This window comes from Pelobates fuscus, chromosome 12 (assembly GCF_036172605.1).
Source record: "Pelobates fuscus isolate aPelFus1 chromosome 12, aPelFus1.pri, whole genome shotgun sequence".
Classification (NCBI taxonomy): domain Eukaryota; kingdom Metazoa; phylum Chordata; class Amphibia; order Anura; family Pelobatidae; genus Pelobates; species Pelobates fuscus.
Genome location: NC_086328.1, coordinates 34524618 through 34541719, shown reverse-complemented (window position 1 = coordinate 34541719; position 17102 = coordinate 34524618). Strand labels below are relative to the sequence as shown.

At 39.7% G+C, this 17102-nt stretch overlaps 1 protein-coding gene across 3 annotated transcripts in view; it reads right to left on the bottom strand.

Annotated features, from left to right (window-relative positions):
- Window positions 1-1565: 1565 nt before the first annotated feature.
- The window catches only part of C12H16orf46 (chromosome 12 C16orf46 homolog), a 42615-nt gene continuing 27078 nt past the window's right edge, over window positions 1566-17102 (bottom strand). The window contains exons 1-3 of one of the 3 annotated variants that reach the window (XM_063437730.1): window positions 11422-11554; window positions 3879-4091; window positions 1566-2625 (exon numbers count right to left, since the gene is read on the bottom strand). In XM_063437730.1, the coding sequence (XP_063293800.1) occupies window positions 1612-2625; window positions 3879-4073 (1209 nt within the window). In that variant the 5' untranslated portion in view covers window positions 4074-4091; window positions 11422-11554 and the 3' untranslated portion in view covers window positions 1566-1611. Of the gene's footprint in view, window positions 2626-3878; window positions 4092-4534; window positions 4592-11421; window positions 11555-17102 lie in introns of those variants that run through there. The other 2 variants (XM_063437731.1, XM_063437732.1) reach the window with 2 other exon arrangements.

Below are 17102 nucleotides of genomic sequence, written 5' to 3'. Positions count from 1 at the left end.
ACTTGCACGTTATGGTGGACTGAGACTTGACAAGCTGTAGGTAAGGTCAGCTGCAGGTAGGCATAAAAAAAATTAAACCTTAGCAAAATGCCACCAAATCTGCTAACTAAATAGTATTCTTACTGGAAGTTTGGTACTTTTTATCTCTGTGGGTGTGTGCGCCCATCAATTCTATCAACCACGTGCTGTGTTCTACCATAATATGACAGTACAGCTTATAATGCTAAAAATGGAATGGAGAGAACATTTTATACATCTGTTAATATACATATGCAATATTACTAGCATAATGCTATATACTGGTTATTTTCTCATTTTTATTCTCTTTTGCATGCCCGTACAGTTGTGATTGTAAACTGGTTTGCCCTACATTTCTACAACTACAAGCAGCTGTTTTCAGATTACATCTGAGAACATTGTATTAATATTTTATAGGGAAGAACACTGTTCTGAATATGCACTATCCCAGTGATTAGATTTACAAAAACCGGGGAGGGGGGGAAATAACTGTGTATTTATCTTTATAGACTTCTAGTAACATCCCATGTTTGTCTCAATTTTTCCATTTACTGTTTCTAAATGTAGATCAGACTGTGGCAGTCTATAGAAGTTTGCTGCTTAAACTGTGCGTGGAATGCGAGTCAATCTGAGATATTTACGCGTAGAGCGCATATTTAACAAGTATTTGGGAAAGCCGAGTTGGCTATGGGATTTATTTATAAATGTTTCCTCCATAAATGGAAGCGATTGTGCACAGATAAGGTTATGTAGCAGTTTAAAAAAAATGATTTGCTCGTTCAGCCATCCAATCCTCCTGAAAGTGCAGTAACTGTGCTGAACACATGCACGCAAGGCACTTTCCTCTGCTGAACCCACATGCTCGCCGAGAGCTAGTGTGAAGTTTTTTTTTGTTTTGTTTGTTTTTTCATAATTTACATAGCACCAAAAAATTGCTCGGCCTTTACAAATATACAGTGGGGACCTATAATGACCAGTATTGTATAGGCAAAATAGTGTTGGCAAATGCAAGAAACTAAGATGGTCCTGCTCAAGCAAAGGCTTTACAACTTGGTGTACACATGGGCTCAACAGAGAGCAGGGCAAACACGCACCCTTGCATTTCTTTCAGGTTCGGGAAGTAGACAGCTGATTTTCACACAGTATAAGACCTTGGACATCTGAACTGTGAAGTGATGTTTCTTCTTGTGACATAAGAGGCTAGAGAAGGTTGAGTTTAGGAACCAGAGATTTGATAAGAAAGAAAGAAAACTATCCAAGAATTAAAGCATGGTGATTCACTCTAACAATTACATTCAGCTCCAGAATGAACTGTGTTGTATGGATATGCAGAAACCTTTTATTTAACCATATTCAGTTATCAAATTGATGGATTTGAAACGTATCACAATTTCTGAGATATTATTGATAACACATCTTTGCACAGTTATGCACATACAGTTTTATTGGCACAATACTACAATAATAGAGGTAGTTTTTACTAGGAAAAAAAAAAAATATCTCTTGTGTGTTTGTTTAATTAGGTTTTGTGGAAAGAACGTCTAGGAGACCTTGCCAAAACCCATACAACTATTTGACGTAGTAATTATGACATTAGAGAGGTCTATGCTGAGCCACTGGAATTTCAACTCTTGTAACTGTTAGAAAAGGCAGAAATGTATTTGGTAGCAACGGCTCAGCACCTGATTTTGGTCTGTTTTTTAGTTTAGCCTCGTTCAGCTGCTTGAGATCCTGGCGAATATTGCGTTTATTCTGCATAATTCTTGTGTGAAGAATGCCCACCGATGGCGGACTGCCGTTCTGTTTTGTAGAAATTATGTCATAACGCGTCCTGTTGTTTTTCTGGGTAATTAATGGACATGGCCAGTACATGTTCTCCAAGTCTTTTGCAGTTGTTTTTGGAATGCAGGGAACTGCAGATGACAGATAGTTGGACATTTTTACCTGTTCTCGTGGTGATGGGTCATTTACTACCTCAGCGAGCCTCCTCTCTTCCTTTTGCTCCATGCTGATGACCACTTGACCATTTCCAGCATGTCCAACATGGACTTTTGAAGGAACCTTTTCGAGATGTTGTGCACCACCATCATGTTTAATCAACCTATAATATGTTTTTGCGCTGTTTGCTGGGGATCTGAGTGGAGGCAATACTATAGGTGAACCAACTGCCTGCGGGCTCTTCATAATATGATAGCTCTTATTAGCTGAACTAACTGAACCAGAGTTAACTTCATTGTTCTTGAGAGGAGAGGTATGTCTTTCAGAATGAGTTACCTTGCCTTTTCTTTGTTCATTGAATACTTCTGAGGTGGACACAAAGTCACAATAGGTTTCTATTTTTGAAACCGCAGAAGTTGAAGGGCAGTGATCTGTAACCAGAGCGGGCAAGCATGCCTCGGCAGGGGGTATGTTATCTGAACAATGTTCTGAACTATCCTGAGATGTCTGTGTTGCATTTTTTGTTTCAACAGTCCCCTTCTTTCGGTCTGTCACTTGACTGATCTCGAAGCAGAGAATGCAGTCTAATGTCCCTTCTGATTTACAGTTTCTCGCTTTCTTCTGAGGGAACAAACAGGCATTTGGAGAAACTGTGCCCCAGCAAGACACCTGCATAGAAGCAGCAATTAAAAATATAATTAAATGCAATATATATTTGTCAATCTCCCTATGTCGTTTTTTTTTTTTATTTTAGTTTTAAATCTTTATTCAGTAGTTGAATCACGCCTTGATTTCTAAGCTTGTCCACATGGCTAATGGCCTGACCTTTTTAATTAAATAGGCAATCGTCTTTGGCACGAAACCTTAAGGTGTGCAATGAGTGCCAACCTTGCTAGTTGCTTTGGCATTTAATAAAAAAAAAAAATGTCCACAATGTGACTGTTTGCAGAAAGAAAGGACATAGAGAATATGAATAAGTTTGTGCTAAGGAGCAACCTAACTGAGGGCTAGGGTCGTTTAAATTAAAACTCTAACCTCTCATGGGGCCAGTATTGTATTTAGATTACTATGGTACCCCCAACACCACCTTGTTTAATTTATTGAAATTACGGCCCCTAGATGTTTCTGAACTACAAATCCCATGATGCTCTGGCCATCTGTTGCATTTAAAGAATTCTGGGAGTAGCAGGCCAGCAAAGCCTGGGAGCCAGAGTTTGAGATCCCTACCCAAACTGGTCCCTAGACAGCCTACATGTTGGCACTGCAAAATAGAAAGTGTTTTCATTTGCAAGGTTGTATGATCAGCATCTCTAAAACCCCCTTGATCTCCCAAATCTCTTAATTAAAGGAACACTCTATTGTAGTTTCAGGGTGCCCTCTATTTTAAATAAAAACATACAAATTTACCTGTAATCCAGCTCAGCAAAGACTCGTCACAGAATCTGTTTTCTATGAGATTAACATTGATAGTATTAGTCCTATGGCTCCACCAGTGCAGTGCTTTCCTATGAGAAGCATGGGCGCATTCTGCGTTCTCAAGCTATGTGCGATGAAGCCTCGCTAAGACCTTTGAAAAATGTCTTAAAGAGAGAAGGGCTCTAGTGGCTGAATGTCTGACGGCCATTAGAGGTTGTTGGCAAACTATAGATATTGCTGTTCGCTGCGATGACAATATTTTACACTGCCAGAAAAAAAGAGAAGGTTTATGCACCAAAACCCCTCCATTAAGATAGGGTGATTTTAGTGCTCAGACTGTCCCCTTAACTGCAGTGACAGCTGCCAGAATGTTAGTCCTGCCCTGTTAGGGTGTTAGTCCTGCTTACCCCTAACCTGCAAGCACCAACTACGCTGGGCATGTGCACCCCCTGCAATGCAACTTCTTACAGCTTTGCCATGTACATCCCTACAATACAAGTACTTACAGCTTCTTCCCATCCTCTTCCAATTAGACATTCAAATGGTTTCTGATCTTCATCAAAAAGCTTATCACTGATTTCAGCAAGCTCTTCAACTAGATCCTTGATTGGTTTGCTTTCATTTAGACTACAGCTACTGAATCTGTTTTCCTCTGGTGCCTCGGCTTTTTCTAGCATCTCTTCATTATCCGGTGAAGCCATGGACAGACTTCATTAAGCCTGTAATAATAGTCACAAAATGTAATTATTAGTCTATGCACACTGCACTCTAAATGAAACATTATTGCCTCCATAATGATCCAAAGAACACATTCTATACTTTATGGCCATAGCAGAAGGTATATGGGGTATTGTGCAGCCTGACTGTAGACAATATGAAGTTCTAAACAGCAATACTGACCCCTTACTATAATAAAAAATAGCAAGTGTGCTTTAGACAATATTCATACAGATGCAAACTAAATTCTGCCTTCTCATAAAACCATAAGAAAAATAAAAAAAAGTATCCTCTATACAATGCACTCATTTCTGTACGTGTCTCTATGTTGTACTGCACAGTCCTATGTTGGTGTCATTGTGTTACGTACTGGTACAAGATAAGTAATGCTGGGTTTAGCAAGCATGAGCGTTGGAAATAGAAATGGGGGGAAAGAAAGACAAACCTGAAAAAGGCAGCATTTTTGCTCCAAGTACACAGCAAGGTTATTCTGGGAACGGAAATGGATTGCCACTTCAATAAGTAATTACACAGGACATTAGCTTGTCCTCTGCTTACACTGGGTTCCTGCGTATAAATCATGCAGAGAATTTTAACACTATGCATAGTATGGCCTGATGTGTTATCTGCCTCACCTCTTATATTCAACTATATATTCAAATACTATTATTGTTGCTGTAAAAATTGCTTAAATACCTGGTAACTCTGCGGTCTTACCCTGGAGGCTCTGACACTCTATACTCGGAACTGCCTTGTTTCTGTAACCATAGCAAGGAGGACAGGGCAGATCTCTTTGCTCATCCACCACTGTTTCCAGTGGTGCTAAATGTATACGTGTAGAAGAATTGATATCGTTGGGGACTGCACTCCATCCACAGAAGCCAAAGAGTGCTAAACTAGACCATGGGCCAGCACCAGCCCAACAGAAGTAATACCAATAACAGAAGAGAGGTCCAGGCATTCCAGACAGGGAACACTGCAACGTTTCAACCCAGCTTGACCCAAAGACCCAAGTCTGGGTTAAAACATTGCAGAGTTCCTTGGAGTGCTTGGACTTCTTCTCTGCTCTAAGTGAAGAAGAATGGCAGGACAAGGGTAAAGGTGCAGCTGGCTCTTACAAGGCTCTGTGTGAGGCACATCATTATCCCCTTAAGGACCAAACTTCTGGAATAAAAGGGAATCATGACATGTCACACACGTCATGTGTCCTTAAGGGGTTAACCCTTCTGAAGTGTTACAGCAGTACAGTGGGACCAAGCAATGACTTGTTAATGTTTTTAAATTTTCTTGCTGCTCTAAGCTACCCAGGTCTGTGCACTCCATCGCATATCCACATGTTTTAACTTGCACACCCCTTACACATGAGTGGGGTCTGTGAGTGTAATGCATGCATGCAAATCTTTGTGTAAGGAAAGAATACATAAATATGTGTTGTGTGTACACCTACTTACTTACCTACACACGTACATACATTAACGCATACTAATCCTACTGCTTTGCAGACACTGTACTCCTTGACGAAGAATGGCAAATGACCAGGTCTACTGTATATAGTCAAGATACAATAGCAGTGAGCTCCATTGACAAGCAGAACAAAATTTAGTTAACTGCCATTGTGTGAAACCTTCTGAGGGTTGTAAATGCTTTATACACTCGTGAATTCAATACTCTGGGGTTAATACACTAATCTCCTAACCATAGTGAATTAAAATCAGAATTGCTAAATTAATGGGACATTGGGTGCAATGTTCCTGTTATTTTAGCCCTGCAGCTGCAAGCATTCAGGGTGTTAGCTTACATATTTGGATTTACAACACCCCCTGCTTCCAAACCATAAAAAAAAAAAAAAAAAGGCTCAGAACTAATACTTTAAAGGAACACTCCACTGCCTAAATACATATTTTTTAAGTATAACATTTACTGTTTAGAAAAACAGGCATGCATTTATTTATGCTTTTTTTTATTGCAGGTATATCTAAAAAACGTTTTAAAAGTTGCAGATCTTTTGCCTTTAAGCATTTGCCAGCCCTCCCCTTCTATCCCCGCCCAGACTTTATATGGCTGTCCAATCACAGACTTTCCAATGCAGCTCAATGAGAAATCTTTGCAAGGCAGGTGCTCTGAGCTAGGACCAGTTGTCGCATTGACAGCCAGGGAGTGTGACCAGATTAATTTAGAAAAGTGACAATTTCTATTGAAATCTCACTTTTTGTAAAATTAAATAAAGAGAATTCACTCTTAACACATAAAGCCTTTCAGCAAGCTAAAGTGTTTTAGGGGTCTGGAGTGTCCATTTAGGCTTTAGTGGTTCTGACCTATAGTATCCCTTTACAGGCTGATTTACTCCTGGAGATATCTGTCCTGTAAATTCCAAAAATGTATTGAAAGCTTAAACTTTGTGGGCATTTTAATAATCAGGACTAATAAGTGAATGTATTTTGAGGTTTTTGTTTGCCTATTATAAGCAAAACTGTGTAAATATATGTATTAATCTCTAAATACTTCTTAACAATCCCAAACACTGCAGTAAGTGTTTAAAAACCAATTAATATTTCCGAAGTGTGTTTGTCTGTTTATCTGTATGATACTGTGCAGTATTAATAGATTTCCTTACAAAAAGGATACAATAGCTCTCAAAGATTGTTTGCACAACTGTCCCATCATGCTATGTACAAGTGAGCATAGACCGTATATAATCCATTTTTCAGACCCCCATCCTTTAAATCTGTAGGTTGCATTCACATTAACTTTGAATTCACAAACTCGTTTTCCTGGCACTATATAGTTTTTAGAACCCCTTCGGCAGCTTAGCTTAATCCAGCGCTGGGCTCCCTTGGCGCTGGTGACCTCTGCTCCCCTTCCGACGTCGGCTCCCGAGTAGAGCCGAATGCGCATGCACGGCCAGAGCCGCGTGTGCATTCAAACCGCCCATAGGAAAACATTACTCAATGCTTTCCTTTGGACGTTCCGTCGCGGAAGCGGCCTCTAGCGGCTGTCAGGACGATAGCCACTAGAGGCTGGCTTAACCCTGCAATGTAAACATTCTCTAAAACTGCTATGTTTACAGCTGCAGGGTTAAAACCTGGGGGACCTGGCACCCAGACCACTTCATTGAGCTGAAGTGGTCTGGGTGACTATAGTGGTCCTTTAAAGTAAATGCAACATTTTGGCCACAATAGTAGAATTGAAAACATTTCTCCAAGTCATGTATTTCACATTCAGTTCTGAATTCCTGGCACACACACATAATCATATGCATGCATCCAACACATTAATAAACTGTTACATATTTCTAGCAACCTGTACAATATTGTGATAATATTTTAATATATACACGTGTGTCTGTTTGTACTACATCCATTACATGGGAATGTGTGTATATTGTATGCATGATGTAAGCTCAGTTGTATGTGTATGTATTTATTATAATGTACATTATTTGTTGCATGTGTAATAGTGGATGTATTACAATATACTTTTTGCTGTATGTTTAAAAGGGTGTGTATTTATTATAATGTACTTTGTGTTATAGTTTGTGTATTTATTAAAATATACTTTGTGTTGTGTGCGTGTGTAATAGTGTATGTATTCAATATAATTTACTCTATATGTTTTGTATGTGTAACAGTGTGTTTATGATATACTTTGTGTAATACTGCTGGTATTTATAGGTTGTATGTGTAATAATGTGTAAAGTGTGTGTATCTGTTATAATATACTTTGTATTGTATGTGTAATAGAGTTTGTATATTCTATATACACTATTGTGTGTATAATAGTGTGTTTGTATGTATGACATGAGGTATAAGTGTGTTTATATGTATAATGTTGTATATATTACATTGTGAGCGTGTAGGTGTGTGTATATTATTGTATGTATATATTACATTGGGGGTGTAGGTGTGAATAATAATGTGTGTATTTGTAGGTTATGTGTAGTATGACATGTTGTATAGGTGTGTATATTATTGTGTATATTACATTGTGAGCATGTAGGTGTGGGTGTGTATTAATGTATTTATTACATTGTGTGTGTATTATATTGTATGTATTACACATGGTGTGTATATTATTAGATATTATACTGTATGACATGGTGTGTGTATATTATTAGATATTACATTGTATGTATGACATGGTGTGTATATTATTGTATATTACACTGTATGTATGACATGCTGTGTATATTTATTGTGTATATATAACATTGTGTGTGTGTGGTGTGTATATTATTATATATTACATTGTGTGTATATAATATTGTATGTATTACACTGGGTGTGTATATTATCTATAACACTGTATGTATGACATGGAGTGTATATTACTGTATATATATTAAATAGTGTGTATATAATAGTGTGTTTACATGTATGACATGGTGTGTATATTACACTGTGTGCATATTATTGTAAATTACATTGTGTGTATGACATTGTGTGTGTGTATATTATTGTATATAACATGGTGTGTATATTGTTGCATATTACATTATGTGTATATTATTGTATATAACATTGTGTGTGTAGATTATTTTATATTACATTGTGTGTATAACACTTGTATATATTACATTGTGTATAACACTGTGTGTATATTACATTGTGTATATATTATTGTATATAACATTGTGTGTATAACATGGGGTATATTACATTGTGTGTGTATATTACATTGTGTGTGTATAGTATTGTATATTACATTGTGTGTATATTTTTGTATATTACATTGTGTGTATAACATGGGGTATATTACATTGTGTGTGTATATTACATTGTGTGTGTATAGTATTGTATATTACATTGTGTGTGTATATTATTGTATATTACATTGTGTGCATAACACTGTGTGTATATTATTGTATATTACATTGTGTGTACGACATGGGGTATATTACATTGTGTGTATGACATGAGGTATATTACATTGTGTGTGTATATTATTGTATATAACATGGTGTGTGTATATTATTGGATATTACACTGTGTGTATGTGTGTATATTATTGTATATTACATTGTGTGTATATTATTGTATATTACACTATGTGTGTATATTATTGTATATTACATTGTGTGTATACTATGGTATATTACACTGTGTGTATATAACATGGTGTGTGTATATTATTGTATATAACATGGTGTGTGTGTATATTATTGTATATTACACTGTGTGTATATAACATGGTGTGTGTGTGTGTATTATTGTATATTACACTGTGTGTATATAACATGGTGTGTGTATATTATTGTATATAACATGGTGTGTGTATATTATACTGTGTGTGTGTGTATATTACATTGTGTTTATACTATAGTATATTACACTGTGTGTATATAACATGGTGTGTGTATATTATTGTATATTACATGGTGTGTGTGTGTGTGTGTATGACATGGTGTGTGTATTATTGTATATTACATTGTGTGTATGACATGGTGTGTGTATTATTGAATATTACATGGTGTGTGTGTGTGTGTGTATGACATGGTGTGTGTATTATTGTATATTACATTGTGTGTATGACATGGTGTGTGTGTGTGTATATTACATTGTGTGTATTACATTGTGTGTGTATATTATTGTATATTACATGGTGTGTGTATATTATTGTATATTACATGGTGTGTGTGTGTATTATTGTATAATACATTGTGTGTATGACATGGTGTGTGTATTATTGTATATTACATGGTGTGTGTATATTATTGTATATTACATGGTGTGTGTGTATATTATTGTATATTACATGGTGTGTGTGTGTATGACATGGTGTGTGTATTATTGTATATTACATGGTGTGTGTGTGTGTATGACATGGTGTGTGTATTATTGTATATTACATGGTGTGTGTGTGTATGACATGGTGTGTGTATTATTGTATATTACATTGTGTATATTACATGGTGTGTTTGTGTGTGTATATTATTGTATATTACATGGTGTGTGTATATTATTGTATATTACATGGTGTGTGTGTGTGTGTATGACATGGTGTGTGTATTATTGTATATTACATTGTGTGTATGACATGGTGTGTGTATTATTGTATATTACATGGTGTGTGTGTGTGTGTGTGTGACATGGTGTGTGTATTATTGTATATTACATTGTGTGTATGACATGGTGTGTGTATTATTGTATATTGCATTGTGTATATTACATGGTGTGTGTGTGTGTGTGTATATTATTGTATATTACATGGTGTGTGTGTGTGTATATTATTGTATATTACATTGTGTATATTACATGGTGTGTGTGTGTGTATATTATTGTATATTACATTGTGTGTATGACATGGTGTGTGTATTATTGTATATTACATGGTGTGTGTGTGTATGACATGGTGTGTGTATTATTGTATATTACATTGTGTATATTACATGGTGTGTGTGTGTGTGTGTATATTATTGTATATTACATGGTGTGTGTATATTATTGTATATTACATGGTGTGTGTGTGTATGACATGGTGTGTGTATTATTGTATATTACATGGTGTGTGACATGGGGTGTGTATTATTGTATATTACATTGTGTGTGTATATTACATTGTGTGTGTATATTAATGTATATAACATGGTGTGTGTATTATTGTATATTACATTGTGTGTATATTACATTGTGTGTGTATATTAATGTATATAACATGGTGTGTGTATTATTGTATATTACATTGTGTGTATATTACATTGTGTGTGTATATTAATGTATATAACATGGTGTGTGTATTATTGTATATTACATTGTGTGTATATTACATTGTGTGTGTATATTAATGTATATAACATGGTGTGTGTATTATTGTATATTACATTGTGTGTATATTACATTGTGTGTGTATATTAATGTATATAACATGGTGTGTATATTATTGTATATTACATGGTGTGTGTATATTATTGTATATTACATGGTGTGTGTGTGTATGACATGGTGTGTGTATTATTGTATATTACATGGTGTGTGACATGGGGTGTGTATTATTGTATATTACATTGTGTGTGACATGGGGTGTGTATTATTGTATATTACATTGTGTGTGTATATTAATGTATATAACATGGTGTGTGTATTATTGTATATTACATTGTGTGTATATTAATGTATATAACATGGTGTGTGTATTATTGTATATTACATTGTGTGTGTGTGTGTGTGTATGTGTATTACATTATGTGTGTATATTACATTGTGTGTGTGTATTATTTTATATTACATTGTGTGTGTATATTATATTATTGTGTATATTATTGTATATAACATGGTGTGTATGTGTGTATATAACATGGTTTGTATGATAATCTCTCCCGGTGTTCAGGTTACTCACCCCTGGCTCGGGTGCCGTCCTCACGGGCCGCTGCTGCCAGTCTCCATCAATGTGTTACGGGCCAGTCTGCCCCCCCTCCTTGCCCCTCCCCCACACCCAAACAAACCGCAGCCGTTACCAGGGCAACGTGTGTCAACCTCCACCGCAGCTACCACGGCCAAGTGACGTCACCGGTGACCTCACCGCGTCACAGGACCCCCTGCACCACGTGCTGCGCAGAGCATCCAGGAAACCAACATGGCCGCTGCCTGGAGTCAAATGAAGGTCTCCTTGCCAGCCCTCCCCCCCCCTCTTACTGCTCTGCCATGTCACTGCCTGGCTGCCAGCCAGCTCTGAGCATCACACCAGATAACATACTGTGCATAGCCTACTGAGGGAGATATACAGTGCCATATACATTATAACAGTGATATACAGTGCCATATACATTATTATAGTGATATACAGTGTCATATACATTATTATAGTGATATACAGTGTCATATACATTATAACAATGATATACAGTGTCATATACATTATTATAGTGATATACAGTGCCATATACATTATTAGAATGATATACAGTGTCATATACATTATTATAGTGATATACAGTGTCATATACATTATTATAGTGATATACAGTGCCATATACATTATTAGAATGATATACAGTGTTGATGTGGGATTATTTAAAAAACCTTATTGTATTTGTATTCAATTATTGCACTAACTCCATTTTAACTTTATACTGTGACAATCCTCCATTTTGTCCCCCTAACCTGACTTCTTCAATCCTCCATTTTGTCCTCATAACCTAACTTGTTCATTTTAAAATCACCTTACATGACAGAATTTCCCAGCACATCTAATACAATAGAACAAAGACTGTATTTTCTATAAAGATATGATTAACACAGGAATTGCTGACTTTTCCTTAGATTTGCAACAAAGTATAATTTGAAGGCCATGCGAACACAGTAGTAATGAAATGTTCTATTCATAAGAGACCTTGCACCTGGCCACGAGGCCTGAGATCACCGACCGTGTAAAATGACGCTCAAGACCCCTTGTCCCCCACCCGTGTCCAGAACAATCCCACCTCTTGGTGGGTGGACACGGGATTAACCACTTAGTCTTTTGAGCCAATTAATAATATTGATAGGTGGACACTAATCCCGACACTTGACAATTAATCCAATTAATGATGTTTATTTACTGATATTCTAATAAGCAATGATGACGTAAAATGTCTCTTAAAAGGACCTGCGTGTCCGCTTTTTAATCACTTGCCAATAAATTTTCTCGAAGTTATTTTAACCTGAACCTTGTGTGTCAGACTTAATTACTTCAGCGTATATACGCAATTTATTTTATTAATTTGGACAGGAACAGATAGACATTTAAACATTTTGGTTTACTGCTAAAAAGTACCATAACAACTTGGCGCCCAACGTGGGGCATCGGGCTATGTCCGGCCGGTGAGCCGTCCTAAGGAAGACAAGGGTGGACGGAGGAATCCAGGGGGAAGGAAGGGAGATTGATCACCTCCAGATACACGGTAGAGACTTCTGCAGAGCCACCGGTACGTTCCGGCCCCTTTGATTGACCCGTCCACGTGTCTGTGACTGCTTCCCGGGAGGACATCAAAGACAGGTAATATCTTGCCCGGTGTCTCGTTACTCATTTGTTTACCTGCATTTTAGTCTATCTGTTGCCTGGGTGTGTTTGAATTGTGTTTGAATTGTTTGCCTGTTTCCCCATTTTGAGATAAAGGGGGGGTGGACCTGCAGGGGATTTGCCTGGGGCTCTGTCTTGCTTGTTTTCCCCTTTTTGGGATAAAGGGGGGTGGACCTAAGGGGATTTGCCTGGGTCTTCAGTATATCTGTCTATCTGTTTGTATTTTGCCCCTTTTGGGATAAAGGGGGGTGGACCTGAGGGGATTTGCCTGGGTCTTCTGTTGCCTGTTTTACTCCTTTTAGGAACCACGGTGCTGTGGTTGTAGGGAAAAAGGGGGGTTGGCCTGTGGATGTGTTCCTGGGGGTCATCTTTGCCTGTTTACCTCTTTTAGGAGCCTCGTGGCTGTGGCTGTAAGGAAAAAGGGGATTGTTGGAACTGTGGATTTTGTGTAGACTCATAATTTCCTGTGATCCTTCTCGTGACACTCTGAGAGCTTAGCTAGCCTCATTGTGCACGTGGTAACCCACAGTTTCGAGTACTGGGGCTAGTGGAAATCCAATTTTGGTAACCACTGTCCCGAGTACCGAGGCTGGGGGGATTCCAGTTTTGGTAAACCTCAACTTCGGCTGGGGGGGATTCCAGTTTTCTTTTGGTAACCACAACCCTGAGCGCTGGGGCTGGTGGAATTCCATTTTTTTTTTATTTTTTTTTCTGTTTATTTGTGGTAGTGAGACTTATAAGTGGGTTTTTATAGGGGCACTACAAGGGTGAGGGTAGCGCAGACACCATTAGTGGGCTGCTGTGACGAGGGAGGCATATGGATTTCGGACCGGTGTTAGCTGTTATCCTTGGCCGTTGGTAGTAAGATACTACGGGATTGAGGGAGGTGACTTTGGAGTAAGCACACGAGTAAAGGAAAGGAATTACTGTTGATTTTATTTGAACTGTGATGCATGCACTGTATTTCAACTGTATTGTTGTCTTGGTTGTTTAATGAGGAGTCTCATGTACTCCTGTGTCTGTCTCTAAGGATTTTTCCTTGCCTTTCATCTTTTTCTACACTTTCTATATTATTATACTATCCACTCCCATTCCTCTTAAAAGGGAAGTGATTGGTCACACACTTCTCACCTCGCTCCAATCCGTGTCTACCACCCCGGGTAGGCGGATTCAGTGACTAGTCTACGTTTTGGGAAGACGCACCTGAGAAAGTCCCACGATTCTCGGGTGGCAGTCGAGCATTGTAGACGTTCTTGTTCAAATTTCCCTCTCTCTCTCTATATCTAGGACGCTGGTATAGGGGTAAAAGGACTATGGGACAGGATTTAGATAAGCCCAGCAAGGGCTGGTTAGCATGTGATTTGGTAGAGAACAGAGAGGGTGAAGAGATGGTTAAAGGTGTTGAAAAGATTGCAAAAGTATGTAAAATTGCTGTACCGACATGTGGGAGATTGCAACCAGAAAGTTGGCGCAAGTTACTAGCAGAAATGAAAGGCAAGCTTACAGATAATGGTTTATTAAAGACTGCTGAAGCATGGTACAGAGTAGCGAAGGCTATTCAGTTAGAAGGTTGGGTTGAGGAAGAAGTAAATCACAAAGGTGTAAAATTGTTTGTGTATCATAAAAATTGTGTTGCTGGGGTTTACCCTCAGCCAGCGCCCCAAAATGGCGCCCAGGGGATGTCCGTCCCCAAGGTTCAGTCAGCCATAAGTGATAGCCAGCTGACTATGTTCCCCACTCCCGATCCTCCCGAATCTCATCCCATCACCTCCCCTGTCTGCCCGGTCCTGAATTCTGATGGATCTTTCTTTACCCCTTCCCTTTCTCTAACGGTCCCATCATCCTCAGCCATCCCCACGCTTCCTTCCATGCCTAATCCTAACATCTCATCTGCCGCCTCCTCCCTGCAATCCCTCTCTATGGTTAATCCCCTTCCATCAGCACCCATCCAGCTAACTACCCCTCCCTCCCATGCTACGACTCCTCTTTCTGCATCCATCCCTACTAATCCTGTCCTGTCTCCTCCGATAACCAGCTCCGCCCCAGTCCAATATCCTACCTCCTTAACCGTACCTACCCACCCTACTCTTTTGCCCTCCCCTCCCCTGCCTGGCCCTACCCCTTCCCATATCCCATGGCCCTGCCCTACCCCGGTTACCCTCCCCTTCCCCAAGCCGCTCCCCAGGTTCCGGTCATGCCCAGTCCGGCCCAATCTGCCCCGGAAGTGCCCATATCAAATATGGCCGCCGCTTCTTCCCTTAATCCTGAAGCAACTCCTTTCCCCGCCTCCAATACGGCGGCTCCCAGTTCAGCCCTGATGCCAGTAATTCCCGGCGACTACCTGTCCCCAGGTTACGACTCGCTAGCCACCCCTGCATCTGGGGCTCATTCCCAGCCACCGACCCTTTCACCTCACGCGGGACCTGCACCGCGTAGAAGAGTCAATATCATAGAATTCGATGATGACGAGATGGACAGGGTGTCCCATGTCTCATCGGAACTTGCTGCGGGAGCCCCATCTCATCGTTCTATCGATGATCCCTTCGGCCACAAGGGTCGGGGAGAACAGGCCCCTCCTAAATATGTAGCTTTTAACCCCACTCAAGCTAGTGCTCTGATGAAATCACTCCCGGACCCAGAAAAGCAGCCTATGCCCTTCTACCGAGGGATAGTTCAAATTCAAAAGACTTATTCAGCCGCATGGCGTGATTTATTGAGCATTTGTGCTATTAAAGCAGGGGATGCGTATTGGCCAAGTATGGCCCGACACCTCAGTACAGATCAGCTCAACAGTGATGTTGATTACCCCTCTGGAGTAACTTTTTGCACCCAATTAAAAGAATGGGCTAAGGACAAACTTGCAGATCAGGCTGCTGGCCTTACTGATGTTATTCAAGATAAAGGAGAATCAGTGGAAAGGTTTCATGCAAGACTGTATCAAATGTTTACAGATTTGGGGTTTGATCTTACTGACAAGATTCATTCACAAATGCTGTCAGGTGCGTTTGTCCAAGGTGTTAAGGACTCTATACGCAAGGGAATCATTGCTGCACGCCCTGAATATAAGGTTGTTCCCCTGGACACCCTACTTTTAGTTGCTAGAGGTTTGGAATCCGCTCAGACCCCAAGAAGATCCACTTCAGCGCCTCTCATGGTATCCCGCTCCACCCCAGTCCCAAAAGGTACTAGACCGGAGGAGGGGGGACATTGTTTTAATTGTGGAGCCAAGGGGCACTTTAGAAGTGACTGCCCAGAACCTAAAAAGGAGCCAAGGGAGCCCAGAAAGCCCTCCAAACCTGCCCCAGCTCCCAAAGCCACCAAACAGGTTCCGATAATTGAGGAACCAGATGATTAGGAAATTGGCAAGCCTGTGTCTGCAACCCCTGTTATGGCAGTGTCTACAGGGGATAAGGGGGGGGCACTTGCCACAGTGACTTTGCCCATTGAAGGCCACCCTACCACATTTCTAGTTGACACAGGTGCAGCCCGTAGTGTTCTGCGAGAACAAGACCTGCCAGACCCATCCTTTCTGTCAAATATTGACGTCTCTTGTGTTGGAGTGGATGGCCAGCCAAGACATAGCCCTCTAACAACTCCATTACGAGTTGGCTCTAGCCTGCTTGCTCGCTTTGTGGTATCCTCCACATGCCCAATTAACCTATTAGGTGCTGATGTTCTCTCACGCCTGCAAGCATCCATCACCTTTACCCCGGATGGGCAGGTAGAAATGTCCACGCCTCTATCTGAATCAGACACCTCAGCCTTGTGCTCCTTGCCTCTGATGCTGCATTTAGAAAAGCCCCGTGAGAAAGCAGCAGAATTAAGGTCCAATTTCCCAGAGGCATTAAAGATACAGGTGCCCGCCAAGTTATGGTCCTCAGGCCCAGAGGACATAGGTCACCTAAATGTTCCCCCTGTGGTGGTAAAGCTCATTCCAGGAGCTAAATTACCAAGAAAACCACAATATCCATTAAAACCAGCACAGGCCGCTGCCATTTCTACCCACATCAAGGCACTCT